This window comes from Chaetura pelagica, unplaced genomic scaffold (assembly GCF_000747805.2).
Source record: "Chaetura pelagica isolate M959 unplaced genomic scaffold, ChaPel_1.0 scaffold107, whole genome shotgun sequence".
NCBI classification, from domain to species: domain Eukaryota; kingdom Metazoa; phylum Chordata; class Aves; order Apodiformes; family Apodidae; genus Chaetura; species Chaetura pelagica.
In genome coordinates, this window is record NW_009953979.1 from 2530802 (window position 1) to 2551006 (window position 20205).

At 37.9% G+C, this 20205-nt stretch overlaps 1 protein-coding gene across 1 annotated transcript in view; it reads left to right on the plus strand.

Moving 5' to 3' along the window:
- The first annotated feature begins 13371 nt into the window (after window positions 1–13371).
- The window catches only part of MSRA (methionine sulfoxide reductase A), a 177541-nt gene continuing 170707 nt past the window's right edge, over window positions 13372–20205 (plus strand). Inside the window, exon 1 of the mRNA XM_010002231.1 lies at window positions 13372–13486. Coding sequence (XP_010000533.1) covers window positions 13372–13486 — 115 coding nt within the window. The remainder of the gene's footprint in view (window positions 13487–20205) is intronic.

The following is a 20205-nucleotide window of genomic DNA, read 5'->3' on the forward strand; positions in this document are numbered from 1 at the left end:
CTCATATACTGTACATAATAAAACTTTTCTAGGATGTTATAAAGTTTTAACATCACGTGTTGGTTAGATTTTTTTAGATACAAAAACCACAGTAGGCCTGGTTGTTCACTGGCTTGGATCTTTTTTTTTTTTTTAATTTTTAGTTTTTTGCATTTTCATGGAAAAAAAATACAAAGCTGGTATCAAAAACAACATTTGTGCAAGGAAGAGTCAAGCCCACCAAAAATACAAAGTATCAACAATTCGATGGAGTAAAATGTAAGAGAGTGGCTTTCATTTGGTATTGCTTCTCAAAGTGAATTAATTAATTTGACCCAACATAGATATATTTATCTGAGCTAATCACTGTAGAATCCTCCATATTAACTGGAGAAAAATACTGATCTTTAGGTTAAGATTCATCTCTTCTGTATGTGGTTGCCTGAAAGCAGAATAATTGCTTAATACTGCATATTTCTCCCCATTAGTCCAGGAGCTTTTGATAAGAGGAATTTTTCCTGGGTCAAGCTCTTCCATATTGTATTTCAGAAAAAAAACAAAGAAGTTGCATGCAGAGTGATCTCATCAGCTTGAATGGCATGTTTCAGTGCAGTATGAAAATATTGTAATATTAGTCAAAGGAGTCTGCATTGGAGAAGCAGTGTTTCTCTGTGAGTCCCTCTGCAGGAATAAAATGTTTGAGTTATGTCTCAATGTATGTAATTAAAGACTTGAAAAACCATTGCTCTATGATTTATCTACAAATTCATGGCCAGCCATGAATTTCAAAGGGATTTTCCCACTTTGAACATGTACGTGAATGTCCAGCAAAAATTATCTTGAGTCTAATTTTGAGGAGCTACGAACATGAAAAATTAATAATAGCTCATCGGTGTTAAGATATCCCATATCGACTGGCACAAGGTCTCACTACTCTCCATCTGAGCCCTCAGAAAGTGAGCATCCTAAATCAAAAGGCACATTTAGAAGGTTATTAACGTAGATATTAACATAGAAAATTATAAAAAACCAACCGACTTAAAAGTAGTTTGGGGGAGTTTATCATTAGGTCTGCACTAGCTTCTGTATCTAGCTTTTCTTTGTGTAGGCTTGCCTAGAATTTGGCATTTACATTTCTGTTTCACAAACCAGGAGATGTTGAGCCAAGCACTGCCTGGAAGCATACCAACGGAGATTATATTCCCAGCAGCAGTACCTGTAAGAGAAGCTGAGGGCACTTGGCTTTCCGGAGTCTGGCCATTATAAGATGTTATTTCTCTTGTGAATTTTCTGTCCTTCCTTCAGGCTATGGTCCCTGCCCTTTTTGACAGTTTTTTTCCTCAAAAAACTTGAAGGCTCAAGCTCTTCTTTCATAATAAGAAAACAGTACTATTCTTTGAGCTGCTTTGCATCTCTCTGTGCTTCATTGCAGAATTTATGCCTAGAGCTTTGTGCTAGTTTTCATTTTTCATGGTGTACACATGATGTCCCAGTTGAGTATCCAGTGCATGTTTTATTCATGTGCTTTTCACCCCTTCTTTGAGATCATTAATAAAGCTGCTAAGTAAACCCAGGTTTAACAATCCTCCTTGCCACACCCCACTGGACATCTCCTCCCAACTTCGTTACACTGTGTTTATCATCATTCTTTGTTCGAATCCCTTCGTTTTCCAGCCCGTCTGACAGTATTCTTATCCAGGTTGGTTTAGATAAGGGTTTCAAGTGGGGTTTTGAAAGGCATTGTGTCTAATTCTGAAATAAAGTCCAGTTGTATTTTATCAGCCTCATTCAATTCCGACACTAACAACCAGCTGCTACTGGGGCTGCCTGAAGAGCAGTAACGGTGGAGGTGACATGGATCGTTCGTCCTATATGGATGACTCAATCCTACACTCTGCTCCTGGCAACCCAACTATACATTACATACAAGCAGACTAACTAGCATCGGGGATTTCATCTGCACTTCCATAAAGGAGAGAAGGTTTAAGGAAGGTGATAAGGAGGTAGCTCTGGTTTTGTTTCTGGGAATCTCCTCCCTGCTGTGAGAGGGAGTACCACGGAAATGGTGAGGAAACTTGTTAGAAGGTATAAAGAGTGATGGCTGACATCTCTGAGTGATCAGAGGTGGAACATGACATTCAGCTTGTGCAGGAAAGATGGTTGGCTTTGTCGTCTCGGTCAGGAGAGCTTTGAAAGTAGACAAGCAACTCTGGGACAATAGATAAGCAATTTGAAGGGGGGAGAGTGACACCGTCAAACTGATAGACTAGCACAGTGTTCTTTGCAGCAATATTATGGGGGAATTTTAGTGCTCCAGAGAGCCTTTCTCAAGTCTCAAGGAAGGCATATTTTAGCAATTAAGGTGGGAGATAATGAGAGCCTAAATAAAAGATTTGTATATATATGAAGATAGTGGTGTCATATTGTAGAGGTATTAGGAAGATAAAATCTTGTACATTTGAACACTGCATGTCTTCTTAGAAGGAGAACAGATATTTGTATTTATTGTTTAATTTTTAATTTTTGAGTGTAGGTGACCTTCATTTTTGTAGTCTCCCAACAGGGAGCTTAATATGCATAGGTTTTAAAAATGAAAATTGAGATCTTCATGGGAAGTGAAAAGATTTGACAATCCAAATATATCACAAGTGTTGACTACCTTGTGTATCTAATATGTTTCTGTCTATGTTACTTGTCTGAGTTGGGTGAACTATTGATTAGAGGTGTATTACTGCAGCACAGCAACAAAACTGCCTGTGATTCAGACTGCCTTCTAGTGATCCTTGTAGATAGGATTGTTATTTTCCTCTGCTATTGTTTGTGTTGCTATTTTGATCAGATGTTTTACTGTTAACATTTCTCCTGGTTCATAACCCAGAATGTCTGTTGGTGTCAAGGCCATATTTTAATAAATATGTATTTACACAGAGGTACATGCATCCTCCCACTGAATAGATCATAAATCTCAGTGTTATTACTGAAGTGATATAGGTGGAATTAATCTGTTTGTCACTAGTTTCCTTATAATCAGTGCTCAGAAATTGACATTTTAAAATATGATTCATTTTATCCTGAAGAAAACATCTAAAATATGTCAGATGAATCACCACAGAAGTGTCTGGTTCTTTCCAAAGTACAGAAGGATCCAAGGCTAAGTACTCAGATGTAGATCTCCATTGGAGATTACTGAAGCCAAGTGACATTAATTAAAATTTAAGCACTTTCAATTTAACATTTGTATGTGTACCCCAAAACTCAGAAGTTAAACACCTGGCCTACAGAATCAGAAAATACATCAAGCAGCACATGTAGGTACAGTCAGGATGTGAGCAGTCATGTTTATGTAAGTTCCAGTTACTTCCTGTGTATGAAAGTCACATAATGGTTCGTGGCTTTGTCTCCTTGAAAGCATTAAGGCCGTTATTGTTGTTTTTAGGATACTTTCCTCTGGCCACACCCCAAATATAAACCCATTCCTCACCTTTTACCTCACTATCCTCTGTCCCAGCTGCCACGTTCCCACACCCAGCATGTACATCTGCTCTCTCTGGTCTAGCAACCAGCTTTTCCCCTTGCCCTACACATACTCCTATAGCCTGTCTCCCCATTGCCTAGATGATCTCCTCCAACCTTGCAGCCCCTCTCCCCTTTCCTACTCTGCAGCCTGCTTCCCTCGTGGTCCGTAGCTGTGTGACGTACTGCTCCCTGTTAGCACACTCACACAGCCACTGGCACAGCTGTTCAGCCACAAATCTGCAAACCCCAGTAGACTGGAAATTTACAAATCCCAGTTTCTCCTCCTCTGCATCTTCATTGACCTATTCTAAAAAATGAATTAATTTCCATTTTCAAAAACTTATTTTCCTGTCATCCCTGTTGGTACATTTCCCCATAAGAACTGCAGAACAAAATCAATATGTGATAATCTTACCATTGTTCCTTAGATAGAACCTATGTTTTTTGAGGAGTCCATGTGTTTTGGGGTCTGCACTGACACACTGTGCTAGGTCGCATCACATTTTGTAGCATCAATCAGTTTCTGTGTAGTAATCTGTTTGATAGAATGGATGCAGCAGAACACAGCATGTCACATTGAGAGACATCATCTCCTGAATACATTTCAAAACTGTTTTCAGCTACCACTCTTCCTTTCCTGACCAGTTCTAATAAGCAACATTATTTATTTTTTCAACAAAATTTGTAATTAATTTTTTCCATTGAATGGTAATAGTGCTTTTTTATAAATAGATGGGAACCACCATGCGAGAACAATAACACAATTCTACAAATAGTTGTTGGCAGTGAATTACCATTACATAGCTGGCCTCTCTTTTTAATTGGTAATGGGTTGACAGCTGATCTCTACTGATTGATGGAGAATGGAACTACAGAAATGAGGGGTGAAAGAAACCCAGTAGATCATGTACGCCATCTCTCTGCCAATGCTGAGAACCAAAATGTTGTGTCGGAGTTGGGAACTGAAATGGCTGGATTTGGGCAGCAATGTACCTCTGCTGAAAATACCCTTTGGGAAGCAAAGTGATTTGAAACATAACAGTTTGGATTTCATCTGACAATAGGTTTTCTTATTACACAGGAGCTTGCAGAACTGACAGTTCTGCTCATTGAACTAGACCTGAAAATAAAGAAGAGCTTCTCCCGCTATGAAGAATTTATGGACAAAATTCTGCCATAAATTACACATCTAATACCACTATTAGCTCCAGAGACGCCTGAAGCAGAGCAGCCATCTCCCTCTTGTGCCTGTCTTTACTTCTCTAAAAGTGTGTCTCTGCTAAAATTGTGTCTTCATGGATTTTTCCATTGAAATGCCCAAAATTATGAAGAGAGGCTCCACCTTCAGGGACAAGTATGAATGGGTGATTTTAGACAGTTTATGTTTGAAAGGGGTGATTTGGTAGAGAATGCTTATTCCTTCAGCAGCACTACCTACAAGCTTTCTCTTTAACAGCCAAGCTTCCCTTCTGTCCTTTCTAGGGCACTGTGAAACCATCTCAAAAGCATTTTCTGATAGTCAGGAGGATCTTGGGAGATGGGGAGAATATATGTAAGAGAAAAGATTTTCCCTCTGTCTGAAGAAGCATCTGGCTCAATATTAATGACTGGCAAAATCCTATCCTTGTAAAATTTGTAAAATCCTCATATATAATGTAATTTGGTGTACAGTGCACTCGTAACTCCTCCTGGTATAAACATGAGATGCCTTATTAGAGAACTAAACTTTTTTTCTCGTTGTTTAAGGAAATATCTTCTCACTTATGAAATAGGTAGATAGTGAAAAGTTTTGCATTTATGTTTTTGTCTGAAAGAACTATCAAGCTTACTCCTAGAATAACTGACGGAGCAATCCAAATAACTGTTTTGATGAAACTATCAGCCCTGCCTACTGAGAATGATAGGACACAAAAAAAGAAGATTATGGCTCTGTGACAACTAGGTGTTCAAACCAGAATTTAGTCAGATTAACTTCAAATTGTATGAATCAATTGTTAAAAGATTTATCAGAGATTTAGTCATTAAAGAAATAAAATGAGCAATTGCTGTTAAGAGATTTAACAGGGTTAAGGTACAGTGAGAAAAACACCAAACCTTAGGTTTACAAAGTCAGGCTTCAAAGTTCATTCTTAGGGATATAAATGAATTAGTTGTTTTTAAAAAGTATTGGCACATTGTAGCTTTCAAATTAAGTTAATAGAAATTCTAGAAGCCCAGAAGATTTTTAGAATCAGGTAAATGACTCAGGTGCCTCCCTTTAGGCACAAGTACAGTAAAGGTCAGATCCCTTTTTTCTAAGCCAGTTGATTGAAGTGCAATGAAGGTCTCAAAAGATAATATGTAAATATATTGAAATTGAGTTCTGTTTTAAAGATCCTGAGTAAATTTTATACTTGGAAGTGTGAGTTACACACTTGTTACTATCTTTCAATTCCGCTGGCCATGTAGCCTAATGGTAATGTACATTTTAGTAGAGTTAGTTCACTGTAAATAAACTGTAAACTTCAATATATATACTGAAATAGATATGACTGTTTGAAAAAATGAACATGTATGTGGTTCCCTCTATTGACATATGTTTAAATATTTAAATTAAAAATATTTGTTTGGAAAATCCTGGTAAGTAAGGTTAATTTTGCTACTTTTGACCTGAGTTTTCCTGTGCTACCTGTGTTGAATTTTTACTCAAGGGCAGGTTTTTGTTTTTTTTTTGTTTTGTTTGTTTTTTACTACTTCATCTTCTTTAGCTTAGGATTTCTTCTCTTTGTTGACATTTACAGACCTTTAACTCATTACATGTTACATGGTAACACTGTACTTCCAAACTTCCACCATTTTTTCTTAAATGTTACAGTCTTTCACTGGAAATAAAAATTAGATAATGTCTTGTTTACAAGAGAGGACAGAAACCCACTGGCCTTGAGTTATGTACTGTATATTGATGGTGCACAGCAGTAAAAAGTGTTATATGAAAAAGCAGTAGGGGATGATCAGACCTGAGAGTCCATGTATCTCACAGTGGGTTACCAATCATTCCATGAGGAGCTTTTTCTAAATGTCTAACTTCTCACAAAGCACCTCACTTATCTTGTGCTCCAGGCTAGATCTGTTGTTACATCAGTTTTCAGGCTGCTGATAATTCTGTCTTCTTCTAAAGCAGTAAAACTTCCTCAGCCATCACAGGAGCAATGAATCTGGTGTCTTCTCATAGTACCATCTGTTTTACTGTGGTCTTTCTGGAGTTTACAAACTCTGACATGGAAGTTAAACTTGGGGCTTTAGTGAATTTTTAAAGAACTTAACAGCTGTAGGTGACAATGAAATGCCATCAGTCTGTCTCCACGTTAGGAGTTTCCAAGTGGCGTCTGTTGTCATCCCACTTCCCATGGCTTTGCTTTAGAGAGCTGTGGATGACATACTCTCACATTCAAAATATAGGAGGCATTTAAATAACTTGCTTATCCAGTGGTGAACATTTTTCTTCATCCCTCTTTATTTAGATGAAAGCACTCTTTTTTACACAGGTCTGGCTCTTAAGTTTTATGCCCCTTTATTTCCTGCAAACTTTTTCTTAAAACAAATATAGCAATCAGGCTAAATATTTTATGTACATGCCATGTGCACCTAACGCTCCACAAAGTGAGCAGTGCTTTTATGTTTCTTTGGTGCCCATCTCCTATATTGTATATGATGCCACTTTTGGAAATAATAGCTACTGAATTATTTTTATAACTATTTTACAGACTTCTTATACCCCCTGCTCTACTTTCTCTGTCATCTTTCGGAACTTCTGTCACCCCACGCCTGGAAACATTCAAGGAGAGGTTGGACGGGGCTCTGAGCAACATGGTCTAGTTGAAGATGTCCTACTCATGGCAGGGGGGTTGGACTAGAGGACTTTTAAAGGTCCCTTCCAACCTGAACCCTTGTATGATTTTATGAAATTTCCAACCCCCCGGTGGTGTAGCTACCATTTTGACAGCTGAGTGAGTGGTGTGACCAGTGAAGAAAAAGCTTCCACCATGGTGGTGTGATGGAAAGTGTAGGAAAAAGAGTCTAAGGCAAAACACAAGGGGAAAGGAATCAGCAGTAGCTGATTGTTTTAGGAAGTTCCTTCCTCATCCCGTCACTGTTTATCCCCTTTTCTTTGCCTTTCCTCATGTACCCACTGTGTTTTTGTTAGTAGGAGATGGAGGAGGCTCATGGTAATTGGTTAATCAGCTATTTTCAATTCCTGGCTGTGCTAACCATGGAAAATTAACAGTCCTTGTGTATAAATATGACCCCTACTCCTATATTAATTTGATAATATGAGAATCTCAGTTTTCATTTAAAAATAATAACTTTCTGGCTGCTGATAAAACAAGTTTGGTTATGTAGACTAAATGTTCCCTAATGGTTTAAAACTCAAAAGGTAAATATGAAGAACATACGAATTTTTTACTAATAAAAATAAATGTCCTCAAATCTTTATAATGATTGCTTGAGATGAATATTTTGACACCAGAAAATTTTCAATTTTCACTCAATGCTGGATGTGCATTCTCTGGAAACCAGATCTTTTAAAGCAGCTTCATTTGGGTCCACAAATAGAGAAGTCATGTTCATTAATGACTTAGAGCATCTTAAGCTAGAGTGCCTCTCAGGTATCTTCAGTTATGTAAAATACCTCATATAGACTTTCTGCACTGCTAATTTAATTCTTGGTATAACTTTCATTTCATCTGTATTGCTGTGAGGGGGGATTTTGCTAATGAGTGATTGGCTGCTCTGCATTAGACCAGTGCTTTAATTTTGCATATTTAATAAAGAAGCAAAAACTTCTGTCTCTAATGCAAGTTTGGTTCTGTTAAAGGTCTGATAAGAGCTCTAAATTTTGTGGCAATGACTTTATTAGGAATCTATCTGAATGTCAATGAGTTTTCATTAAACTGAGCTTTAAATTTCCTGTGGGCTTACAGCAAGACAGTGAATCTGTTTAGAATCTAAGTCAAGCTGGTTTGAAATAAAATATTATTTAAAAAACTTTCTCATTTGAACATCTTTTGTTAAATTTATCTATTACTGGTATGGTATCATTGACATACATGGAACTGTGAAGATAAATGAAGTGTATACTAATAAATTAAAATGTGCCAGAGAACAGGTCCAGACACTGGGATTTGATTGTCCATGCTGGTAAATTGCTAGGATAGGATCTAACATGATTTCAGCTAAGCTAATTAACACTCTCTCAAATGGTTTCTAGATATGACTTGTTTATATGAATCGTTTATAAGTGCAGTTATAGCCAAATTCATGTGTGGACAGAGCTTTGCTTTCAATATATTAAAATATATTTGAATCTTTAGCAAAGGACAATTGTGGGATTATGCTAGAAACTATGGAGTGATAGGCTGCAAAGACTAAATAATGCAAAGAAATATTGAGGACCTGTTTAGCAACTCTTGATTATTTTCCCATGTATTACACTCTTTGCTGGATGCAGAGGACCTGTGAAGAATTATTTCTATAAAAATACAGAGAATCTAAGGAGAGCAGGCCAGGCATTGCAGCTATCTAAAGCAGAATTTGCCTGAAGCTAAAGTTGAATGTCAGGACCTCCAGGATGTGTGTTTTTAGTGCATAGTAGTTCTGTTCAGCCAGGAACAAAATATATTGCAGATATCTCTCAGACTTAATTTGAAAAATAGTAGAGTTTTTGCAGTTGACAATGGAGCAGCGTTCGGCAGTTTTGACAGGAAGTCCCCTGTTGTTTGCTTGTGAAGTTACATTCATGAAAATGCTGACAGCTTACATATCAATAAAACAGAAATAAAAATGTATTTCTTACCAGTTGGCTTTGTGTTGAAACCCTGAGGATGAGGAAGATCAAGAAGATGACATAAAAACATCATATCCTCCCAATTCTACTTTTCTGAGTGCCTGGATGCTGTTGCAGTCTGCTGGAGGACTAAGCCCGCATATATTGAGAGAATGAGGATGAAATATATTGTTTTCACCACTAGAAAATGCAAGTGGACTTCTCATAGTCATTTTAGTGTTCACTGATAATTTTTCTATGTCTCTGGAACAGGTTTTATCTTACCTGTTGTAAGCCCTTGTCTCTGGAATGACAACAAGCTTGAAAAAATTTTTTTTCTTTCTCTTGGCAGGATACAGAGACTTTTTTTTTTTTTCTTGTTTTTTTCTATTTTTTTTCCTATTTTTTTTTTTTTTTTCTAATTCCATGGTGCTAAAATATTTCTGATTTTCTGGAACTACTCAATGTGATTTGTAGGTGAGAATTTAATCTTATGTTTTCACAAGAAAAAAATTTCAGTAAAATGCCCCAAACTACAGTGTTCTTTGGATAGTGTACTTGTTGGGAGGCTCTTTATCTATATGTTGTTCAATTCTTCAATTCTTCCTAAGGTTGAATGTATGTTTTGTGAAAGTCCATGGATATTTTTTATTTTTTACTACCTAGTGCATCTAGGCAGAGGGCAGAAAACACTGGAAAAATTGTAAAACAAAGCATGAATGAAAAGAAAATAATGGAATCATAGAATAGAATCAAAGAATTGTCGATGTTGAAAACGACCTACAATCCGCCCTACAACCCCTAAAGACTATCCAGCTAAGATCTTTGAAACAAAAGTATGAAGGCATTGGAAGACAACTTGAGAACTTTGAAAATATTACTTTCCTTCAAGCCCATCTCACCTCTAAAAGTTTAATTTTAATATATTGAAAGCCTCACCACTTGAAATGGTAATTACTTCATACATCATATATGTCATTCAACCTTTAAATGAAAACAGCTATCAGGACTAGGGCAGGGTTAGTTTATTTGATCTTCCTTGAAGTTTCTTAATTTTTCTGACCATTCATCTCAGATGGCTGTAGATCATGCTAGTAATACCAGCTATAGGTAATGAGGTTGAAACCTTCTATGGTGTTAGTCATATTACTCCCACTCTGGAACCTCCCACCAATTTCCTTCCAAAAGCCCATCTCTTGGCTTGTGTAGCCCAAGCCATTCAATCTTCCTGACTTTGAACAATTTACTTCATGGTATCCCTTGCTCCAATTGCAGATAACCCTGATTTTTCCTGATTTTCCCTTCTTATTGACTGTTGATAAATGTTTGATGCCAGCTGGGATTAGTACTGTGCTATGCCTCCCTGCTAATGAAAAATACTGCTTTCAGAGAATTCACAAGGCAATGCCATGTTCTTAGTTTGGCCTGTTTTATTCCTCACCAGATTCTTTCCTAGAGGAAGCAAACTAATGCATGCAGTGAGAAATCTCTTAACTTTCTTTCTGGAAAGTATTTTGTGAAGAGAAACTTGTATTTTGTGCTCAGGTGATTTTATTTCTTTCCACCATTGTTGGCAAGGAGTCTTGACAGATCTTGTGGATCTGTGTATTATATTTTATTTGGAGGTTGAAGAACTCATTTCCAGGCCAAACATACAACCTTGATTATACAATAGTGATAAGCCTGTATTATCACAAGGAGCAGAATTTTCTTTTTACTTGGGAAAGAACATTGGGATGAAAGAGAAGTACATTGGATTGTGAAGAATATATTATTTAGTTTGGAAACTGAGCAGTTCTAGCCCCTGGGAGCCATCTTGCCATGGAAGGAGTAAAGCAAGGCTACTACTGTTTTATTGCATAGAAATCATCTCTGTGAATACCAGTGATGCCATAATATTGTACATCCCTGTATGCTTTGTGTTCCTTGATATTGAAAGTCTCAGTCTTGATTTGGCTTTTATGCAAATGTTTTGTATAGTTGTTTGGTCTGATGTCCTCTTGGATGCCAGGTTATATAATTTAGCCTTAAGCTGCAGCTTGTGATAGCTCTGTCTTATCTGTCTGCTTCCACACACCAGATATCTCAGAGCTCAGCTCTCTATAAAGAAAATGATCTTTCAATTGAGAGTGGGTAGCCAAAGTGCCTAGAAAAGGGCCATTTAACTAAAGTAAACTTCAAATATACCAGCTTTTCGGGTTTCATGGAAACAGATACAATTTTGCTATTTTTGTGTCATGCATCAAGTTTTCTAAGAAAAAATGGAAGAAATTTGGCCATAGCTTAGAGGAAGTGCCCTGTGTGAAAACGATCTGTTGTGAAGACCAGAGACCTTGTCGTAGTTGGAAGGGGCTGGGGCTGCTGACTGCAGGTTACTGAGAACAACTGAATGATGCATTTTGGTTTTGCATTTTGTGCCCCTCTCACATTCTTGATTGACTGTTGGTTAATGGAAGAGTCATAACGTTTGATCTGTCACAGTGGTTTCCAATGGCAGCAGTAACTTAACTGCTGACTGTTAAAACAGTCCAGAGTGTAACTGTTGTAAAGGATAAGCCCTGTATGGTCTGTTGTGTTGTGGTGTTAGAGTATGTTGGATAAATATTAATCAAAAGGAGCATCATAAGAAGTGTGGTCTGCAGCAAAATACGAATGCTCAGCAGGTCAAGGGAGAGGATTGTCCCACCCTACTTTGCTCTTGTGACACCACCCCCTGGGTCCAGCTCTGGAGCCCCCAATACAGGAAGGACATGGAGCTTTTGGAGCTAGTCCAGAGGATGTCATGAAGATGATCAGAGGGCTACAGCCTGTGAAAGCAGGCTTAAAAAATTAGCATTGTTCAGAAGAGAGGGCTCCAGGGAGACCTTAGAACACCTTCCTCTATCGGAAGGGGCTACAGGAAAGCTGGAGAGGGACTTTTTACAAGGTCAGGGAGAGATAGGACATTGGGGAATGGTTTTAAACTGGAAGAGGGGTAGCTTTAGATTAGACATTATTAAGAAATTCTTTCCTGTGAGGTGTCCCTGCCAATAGCAGGGGCTTGGAACTATATGGTCTGTAAGGTCCATGCCAACTCAAACCATTCTATGATATGATTCTATGATTCATTTTAGTGAACATGGCTGGTTGCATTGGGTGTAAATGTTCAGATTTTGATATCAGGCAGGTTTCAGGGCAGCCTCTGTGAGGACATGACACGGCTGCCCCTTGCTGGACACAGCTGGTTCCAGCCAGTTCCAAAAGCCTCACCACAGGGCACAGCTGAGCCTGTCAGCAGCACTGGGGCAGCCTCTGGCAAAGTATGTGTGAACAAAGGGCAAAACATGGCATGGCAGCAAGGAGTGAGGAAAAAAGTGTGGGGAACAGCCCTGTGAGCTCCAAGGTGAGAGTCAGGAATGGAGTGAAGCTGAGCAGGGGAAAAGGGGAGGTGGAGAGAAGGTGTTGGTTTAATTTGTCTTTGTTTCTCACTATCCAAACACATTTTAATTGGCAATAAGTTGCATTAATTCTCCCCAAGTCAAGTCTGGTCTGCTTGTGATGGTAATTAGTAAGTGATCTCCCTGTTTTTTTTCTCCACCCAGGAGTTTTTCCAGCTAATTTTCTCATGAGCGTCCTGTCAATGAGGGGGAGTGAGAGGATGGTGGGGTGGGCATCTGGCAGCCAGCCGAGGTCAACCCACCACAATAGTGCAGAAAATACACATAGTTCTTGCTTGGTCATATAAAAAAGCTTATGTTTGAGCACCAACACAATCCTAGCAGTGATAAAGAATTATAATTTCCCTGCTTTTTCTGTTTGTGTGAGGAGGTTGCTTTCAAGAGTGCTCTACCTTTGTCAGAGATTATTACTGCATATTTCTCTCTATGTGTGTGTCACGTTAGTATCAGCTGATTTATCTTATCCACTAAACTGAAATACAGCTCCAGCTTATACCCTGGGACTTGTGGACAGTATTTTTGAAAAATATACTCAGAGATTGTGAACTTTCAGATAGTACATGTACAGCTTGGCTTTCATAAATCAAACTTCAGGTTTCAATAGAACTGTAAGAGAAAAACGGATTTATGCAAAGCATGTATTTTATTACACTTTCACTTTTTTTTTTTTTTTCTCTTCCAGATAAACATCATGTCAATGGTAACAGAATGGTAGAACCATTCCCAGAGGGAACACAGATGGCTGTATTTGGTAAGACATCAGTTCGAAAATAAAAGCTCTAAGCTGTACAATGTTACTGTGTAACAAATGTCTTAGTATCAGCCTTAGTCCTTAGAGTTTTAGAATCTGGGCTGCTATTGCCATTTTCTAATCACTACAAACAGCTAAAGCCACTGATCATTTTAGGAGATGTCTGTGCCACAAAAGAAGAATATTAAAATAATTTTTCTGAGTTATACAAACTGAAAATGTAAACTCTTATGTTATTCCATAAAAATTCCCAAACAGTAGCTTTTTATGTATCATAATTCCTGTAAGATAATTCATTACTTTAAATAAAATTCTGAGGATGATCTGTGGTTCTCCAGACCATGCAAGGAATTCAAACTGTTGGGATCTACTGTACTTGCTGATTTGTTACCATTTACAAGCCCCAAACCAAACCTGCTGGTTTTAACTTCCTGTTGTGAATACTGATACCAGTTTCCTGTTGGGTGCCAACAGAGCTGGAAGGTGCCTTGTTGTAAAAGAGAAGATGTTTAATTTAATTTTATCTATGCTGTTTGCTATGAATATGACATTCTTCTAGGCCTTTTGTAAAACTTGGAAAAAAATGTTTCTCTGGATAAATTAATCCCCTCTGGAAGAAATAAAAATCCTAAAATACATGAGAATCACCAGTTTTTTATCAAGATGGACTTAACCCAAATCTGGGAGTTGTCAGAGCTGTCATTTCAGGATGTGCTAATGTTAGTCCTTAAAAGCAGACCTGTGGAATTTACTAGGGAAGAAAAAAGTGAATTTTGATGACAAATATTCTTAAAACTTGTTGTTACAGAGAATGAATAAGTTTCTAACCTTGTTTTGAAGCATAAGATCGCAGTGTTTAGAAAGGTTATAATTATTAACTTCTACAAGATGGTACAAAAGTGCTGTAGGAGATTTATTATATCCTTTAAATGTTTCTCTATTTCAGATGTTGAAGTTAATATTAAATTAATAATTTATACACCTGCTATATCATCTAACCTATTGGAGTTCTAAATCATGATAAGGGCAGGTCAGGTGTATAAAACTGTCATCACTATTTTTGACCGAGGCTCATTTTAGTCACATGCAGATACATTTTCGCAATTGAAAGGCCAAGTGAAACAACAAATATGTAAAAATGGAGGCTGTATCCTGGAAAGCAGTGATTCTGAGAAGCAATGTTCTGTAAATGACCAGTATGATGCAACATAAAGAATAAATACAGCCTTCAGATATGCAATCAGGTGTATAGTGAGTAGGTATTAGCAGGCAGTTTTGCACCTGCACACAGTCTTTCTGAGGCAGATGCTAAAACACCTTTCCCATTCTATTGAGCAATTAGACAGAATTTATTAACAACAGCAACCGAAATGTGAAACACCAAAACCAACTATCAAAGCAGCCAAGAAGATCTCCCTATCATTGTGTCTTAGGATATGGCCTGGGATAGGTAGTGGGGGAGCCTAACCAGAAGTTTCAGATGTCGCTCACCAGACCGCCCATTGCCAAACTAGAGGGATGGAGGTCTCCTGTGGTCCTGCGGTGTGGATATCTCAGTAGTACCTGTGCACCTAAAAGGAGCAAGACACTTGAGTCAGGCACACCAGTCACCTCACATTATGGTCACCTGATGGTTATGCATCAACAGAAGGCACATTATTGATTATTACAAAAAAAAAATGGTAGGTTTAACTTCCCTGTGGAGCGAACGTGTCTGTAGTCACCATCGTGGAAGAGGAGAAATCATTCATGGGTGTCATCCTTCAGTTATCATCATGATTTCTTCAAGTTCTCTTTAGAGTTCCTCTAATTCAATATTGTCTTCCTGCCAGTATCCCTTTGTCTGTCAATTTTGGGAGCATAAAAAAATTCTTGGAGGGGTGGAATGAGAGATCGTATGATAATTTTTTTTGAGCTAGTGGAAGATGATTCTATGTTACCTTTTGAGTTTTGAGGTTAATATAGATGTAGAGATTCTTTATTGAATTTGTTATAGCAGGCAAGGTCAGAGTTCCCACACAGTCTGATATCCTACCTACAGGATTTCATTGGAAGATCTCAAAATCTTCTTAAATAGTTTACTTTGAATGATTCCCCAGAACTCTGATACATTTGTATGAAGCCTGGTAACTTTCATAATTTTTAAATTGCCCTAGATTTTTCCACAAGATTGTGATTGCAAATGTTGGGCTAGGTGGTGAAAACTCATGCTGCTGCCATCTGTGCTGTGAATAAATGGAAAACCTACATGTTCATGGGTTTGCTATTAGACCTGAAATATAATCGTATACAAACATGACTCTGATGATAATTCTTGTCATTTGTTGGCATAGGCATCCCATTCTGTAATGTGGTATAAAAAAGTGGAGCTACAGATCATTTTTGCTCTCTCCAAGGGGGAGACCATTTGCTGGGCCCACGTGAATGGAAGTGAAAGGGAACACTCAAAGAAGAAAATTATTATCTGTTAGTAATTTTCCCCCTCAGATTGATACTTGTTCTATCCATGTATAGTCTTGTTACCAAAAAGTTCTTTTTATTTTAGGACTCTGTAAGCTGGGAGGGAGAAACAGAGCTGATGTGAGGTAGCAAATGTTCTGAATCCACCTTAGACAAGAATGGCTTCTAACACCTCTTCTTAGGAAATATTTTAATCCTTTAATTGGGATTGCACAGTGACAAGTCTCAAACAGCAGTAGTTAATAAAATGTAATCACTTTTCCTTAAAAAGATCTACGAAAGCTAAAATATGGTAAATAATCTTACGATTTTTTAGATGTAGCCTACTTGCAGTGAATTTTCCTACTGCTTGGATAGCTTTACATTGAGCACTAAAAATATCAGTATTAAATGTAATGTTGGATTGTGAACACTAATCCTTTTACCTGCTCACAAGGTGCAGTTAGATTGCAGTACATAGCTCCATCTTCTGCAAAACCTCCCTCAAGATGCTCTTACTAAGGCTGCATTATTCACTTTATGATATGATTTCTTGTTTTGACCAAGGTACAGAATGAATCTACCCAGGTCACTGTACCTGCAGCTTTCCCATTTATAACAGAACTTTACAGTTTTCAAAAGTATGTATTTAAATAATCTACACAGTGTTCAAATGATGTTGTGATTCCCCAGTTGTCTCTTTAGCATCATTCAGCTGCCTAAGGTATGCCTATTATTCTTCATGAGAATAAAAAATGTGTCCTTGGTGAAAAAGCTAGATCTCAAGGCTGAGCATGACTCTTTAATGGGAATGCTAACCATCCAGTTACCTCTTAATTGAGTTTCCAGCTAATATTTAAGTGCTTAAGAGCTCAGAATGTGCTCATGGCCTCACTGGAGAGACTGTAAAATCATATATCTGAAATAATTTTGTCCCTTGAAGAGGGGATGCATTCCCAAGTTCAGTGGTTGAAACAGATTAAACTCTAGATGTTATATTTTTGTGGTGTGAATGGTGTGCTGGTTTTGGCTGGGATAGAGTTAATTTTCTTCACAGTAGCAAGTATAGGTGTATGTTTTGAATTCATTCAATAAATGCCTGTCTGGAAAGTTTTCTTGTAGTTTTTATGGCCACAGATATTTTCAGTTAAAAGTATTTTGCCTATAGTGACTGACTGTGACCAAAAACCTAAACAAAAGGGAAAACTTGGGCATATATTAGGGGGTTGGAAAGAAGCCATTTAGGGTCTAAAACAACTTCTGGATAAAGGTACAAAAACTTAAGAGAAATGCTTCAAAGCTGCAGAGCATTTGCATCTTTCAATAAATTAACATTTCCATCAGCACCATTATAATTCTTTGCATATTTTAAACACTTCTAAAAGATCTTTAAGGTTCCCTTCCACCCAAACCATTCTATGATTCTGTGATTCTGTGGTTATTCTCAGAAATATTTCTGGTCAGCATTTTAAAATTATATGCACTTAAAAGGCTCCAATTTATCACAGAGCACTTATATAAAGCACTGTGCTTTATATGCTACCTTATTTCTTGAAGAGGAAGTATTGTGCATATGGTTCATTCATAGAAAGGCTCTTATTTACCTTTAGTAAAATTTGGCAGCAGTTCAGATTTGTAATTATAACACTTGTATATGTGACTAAATTGTCTTATATTTGCTTGACATATACTGGTTAGTAATGGGATAATTGATTTCTTGATGTAAACAAAATAAAGACAGAAGTAAGATGTTAAGTAATGATAGGATCTAATTACAGACATTTCGGAGCTGACAGACAGATCCAAGCTTGTTCACCTTCTGCTCTGCACTTATTAGACAGCACCATCTTCCAGTAATTCTACAGAGCTTTATTATTGTCATACTTGCTGGAGTTATTACATCCTGTTGAGATTCAGATGTACCCCATGCATTCCCACAATTCCCCCTGCTTCCATAGGTTATTTAAAAACTAAAATAGGATTATACCAAGACTGTCCAATTAGCCTTGGGCAGAGCCAGGGGTTTCTCAGCCTTTGCCTGTGGCATGTTCAGATGCCTCTGCAGGGCAGCATCACATTACCTGTGCATGTGGGTCATGCCACTGCAGAGCTGAGCTTCTCAGACCAGCCCTGCTCTTTGGTGTTTCAACCCTTTCTAATGAAGGATAGATCAGGCAGCTTTCTAACTACAGGAAAATAACTCGAAAGTGGGATGATGTGTTGATGTTGATCACTCTATCTAGAGTTTCTTTTACTCATTCCTGAAACAGCTACTGGTGGCCATGTCACATAAGAAAATGTGTCATGGAGCCATTTGGTCTGACTCAGTTACGTTTTCATGATGAGCTCTGTTCTTTTCGCTTGGAGAAGAAAATCACAGGAAACAAATTTGGACCCCAAGAGAAATACTTTTTTTTTTTTTTTTAGACAGTAAAGAAAAGAGTAAACAGCTTTTCTCTGTTGCTCAACAAAGAAGAAGAAAACTTTAAACTATGGTTTATGTCAGAAGATATCATATCTCTGAAGAGAATATAAGACTTCATGATACTGAAACAGGTGTGTGTGTTGTGACCCAAATTGTAGGAGAAACATCTACAGCAATATTACCAGATGTTACAAGGATCACATTGTGGAAGAATTGAGAGCCAGAGGGAACATCTTCCAGAAGGGATTAATGTTTCTCATGCTAATTCTTTTTCAACATCTTGGAAAAGTGAAGGAAGAGTACTAATTGGCTGGGTTTGTAAAGCACTAAAGTATTAATACTATTCACAAGGTGGTGTAAAACTGGACACCAAACTTTCTGCAGTTTTGCAATGAGAAAATAAACCTGTGAAGACATTGCACAGCACAAAAGGATGCCTAAAGGGAAACTGCTCTGTCCCTAAACTAAATCATGTTCCTCTTCTTACCTTTGCAGTATGTTTATTAAATAAATATAGCCTTATTTGAAAGAATCATAGATTCATAGAATGAAATAATGGTTTATGTTAAAAGAGACCATAAAGAACATAACGTTCCAACCCCCCAGCTATGGGGGGTCCCACTAGACCAGGTTGCTCCAAGCCCCATCCAGCCAGGCCTTCAACACTGCCAGTGCCGGGGCAGCCACAGCTGCTCTGGGCAACCTGGGTCAGGGTCTCACCACCCTCACAGGAAATAATTTATTCCTAATATCCCATGTAAATCTTCCCTCTTTCAATTTAAAACTGCTCCTCCTCATCCTATCACTGCTTGCCTTTATAAAAAGTCCCTCTCTTCCAGATACTGACTTGTGGCCAGTATCTTTTAGTTGCTGTCACAAGCCAATACTGGGGGGCTACCGGGGAAGAAAAGAACAGCTTCCCACAGTTGCCTCTTCTAGAGAACTGAAGCACAACTCAGTTCCCTGCCTCTGCTGTCTGCTTCTGGTTGCTTATTGCCACCAGTGCCTAGACATGCTCTTCCTTGTAATCTTGCCTGAAATATAATGGTCTGGTTTGCTGGTCAAAACTTCAGGGGTTATGTCAGCTGTAAGCAATTGCCAGGGAACGTTATCTGTTTACAATTTAAGGGTTTAACCAGAGAAGCCCTGAACTGAAAAATTTTCAGTAAGTTTGTTGTAAAAGAAGGTGATAAACAGAGAAATAAACTTATTTCTGGGACCTTTTAAAAAGAAAAATGTAAATATTCCATTTCTGTTGTCCTAGAGCTGATTGTAGGCATTATGCTGGTGGTCTGATTTGAGCACTTTGTGCATCAACTTTGCAGTAGAGCAAGTGGCCAATTGTAGAGCACTAGGTGAGACAGGTAAATGCAAAATGCTACAGTCTTCTTGGTCTTTGCCAAGGACATTTCTTGGCATTTATAAACACTAATAAGGGACAATAAAATATTCCTAATGCAAAGTGAAAGCTGTCCTTGATCAGCACAACCCTTCATAACATTCATAACATTCAAAGGGTCCACATCTCTTTTTCTTTTTGCTTCTGAAAACAAAAGTAATGTGGCCTTCAAACACAATATCTGTCCTTCTCCATCAGGGACTTGTTTATGTTAATTTAGCTTTCTTGAGGTGAAGAGTGTACCTTTGTGTGGATTTCCACTTAGAGTGTGTATTTCACATTAGTGAAGATCTGCAGGTTTTTAAAAGTAAATCAGTTTGCAGCTTTGCAGTCCAAATCCTTTATCTTAAAGCAACCATTTAACCATGTTTTGGGGTCTTTGCCACTGAAATGAGTAGAAGAGACATAGTTAATTTCCATGGCTATCGGGAAAAGGCTTAGTGATCTCCAGCAGCA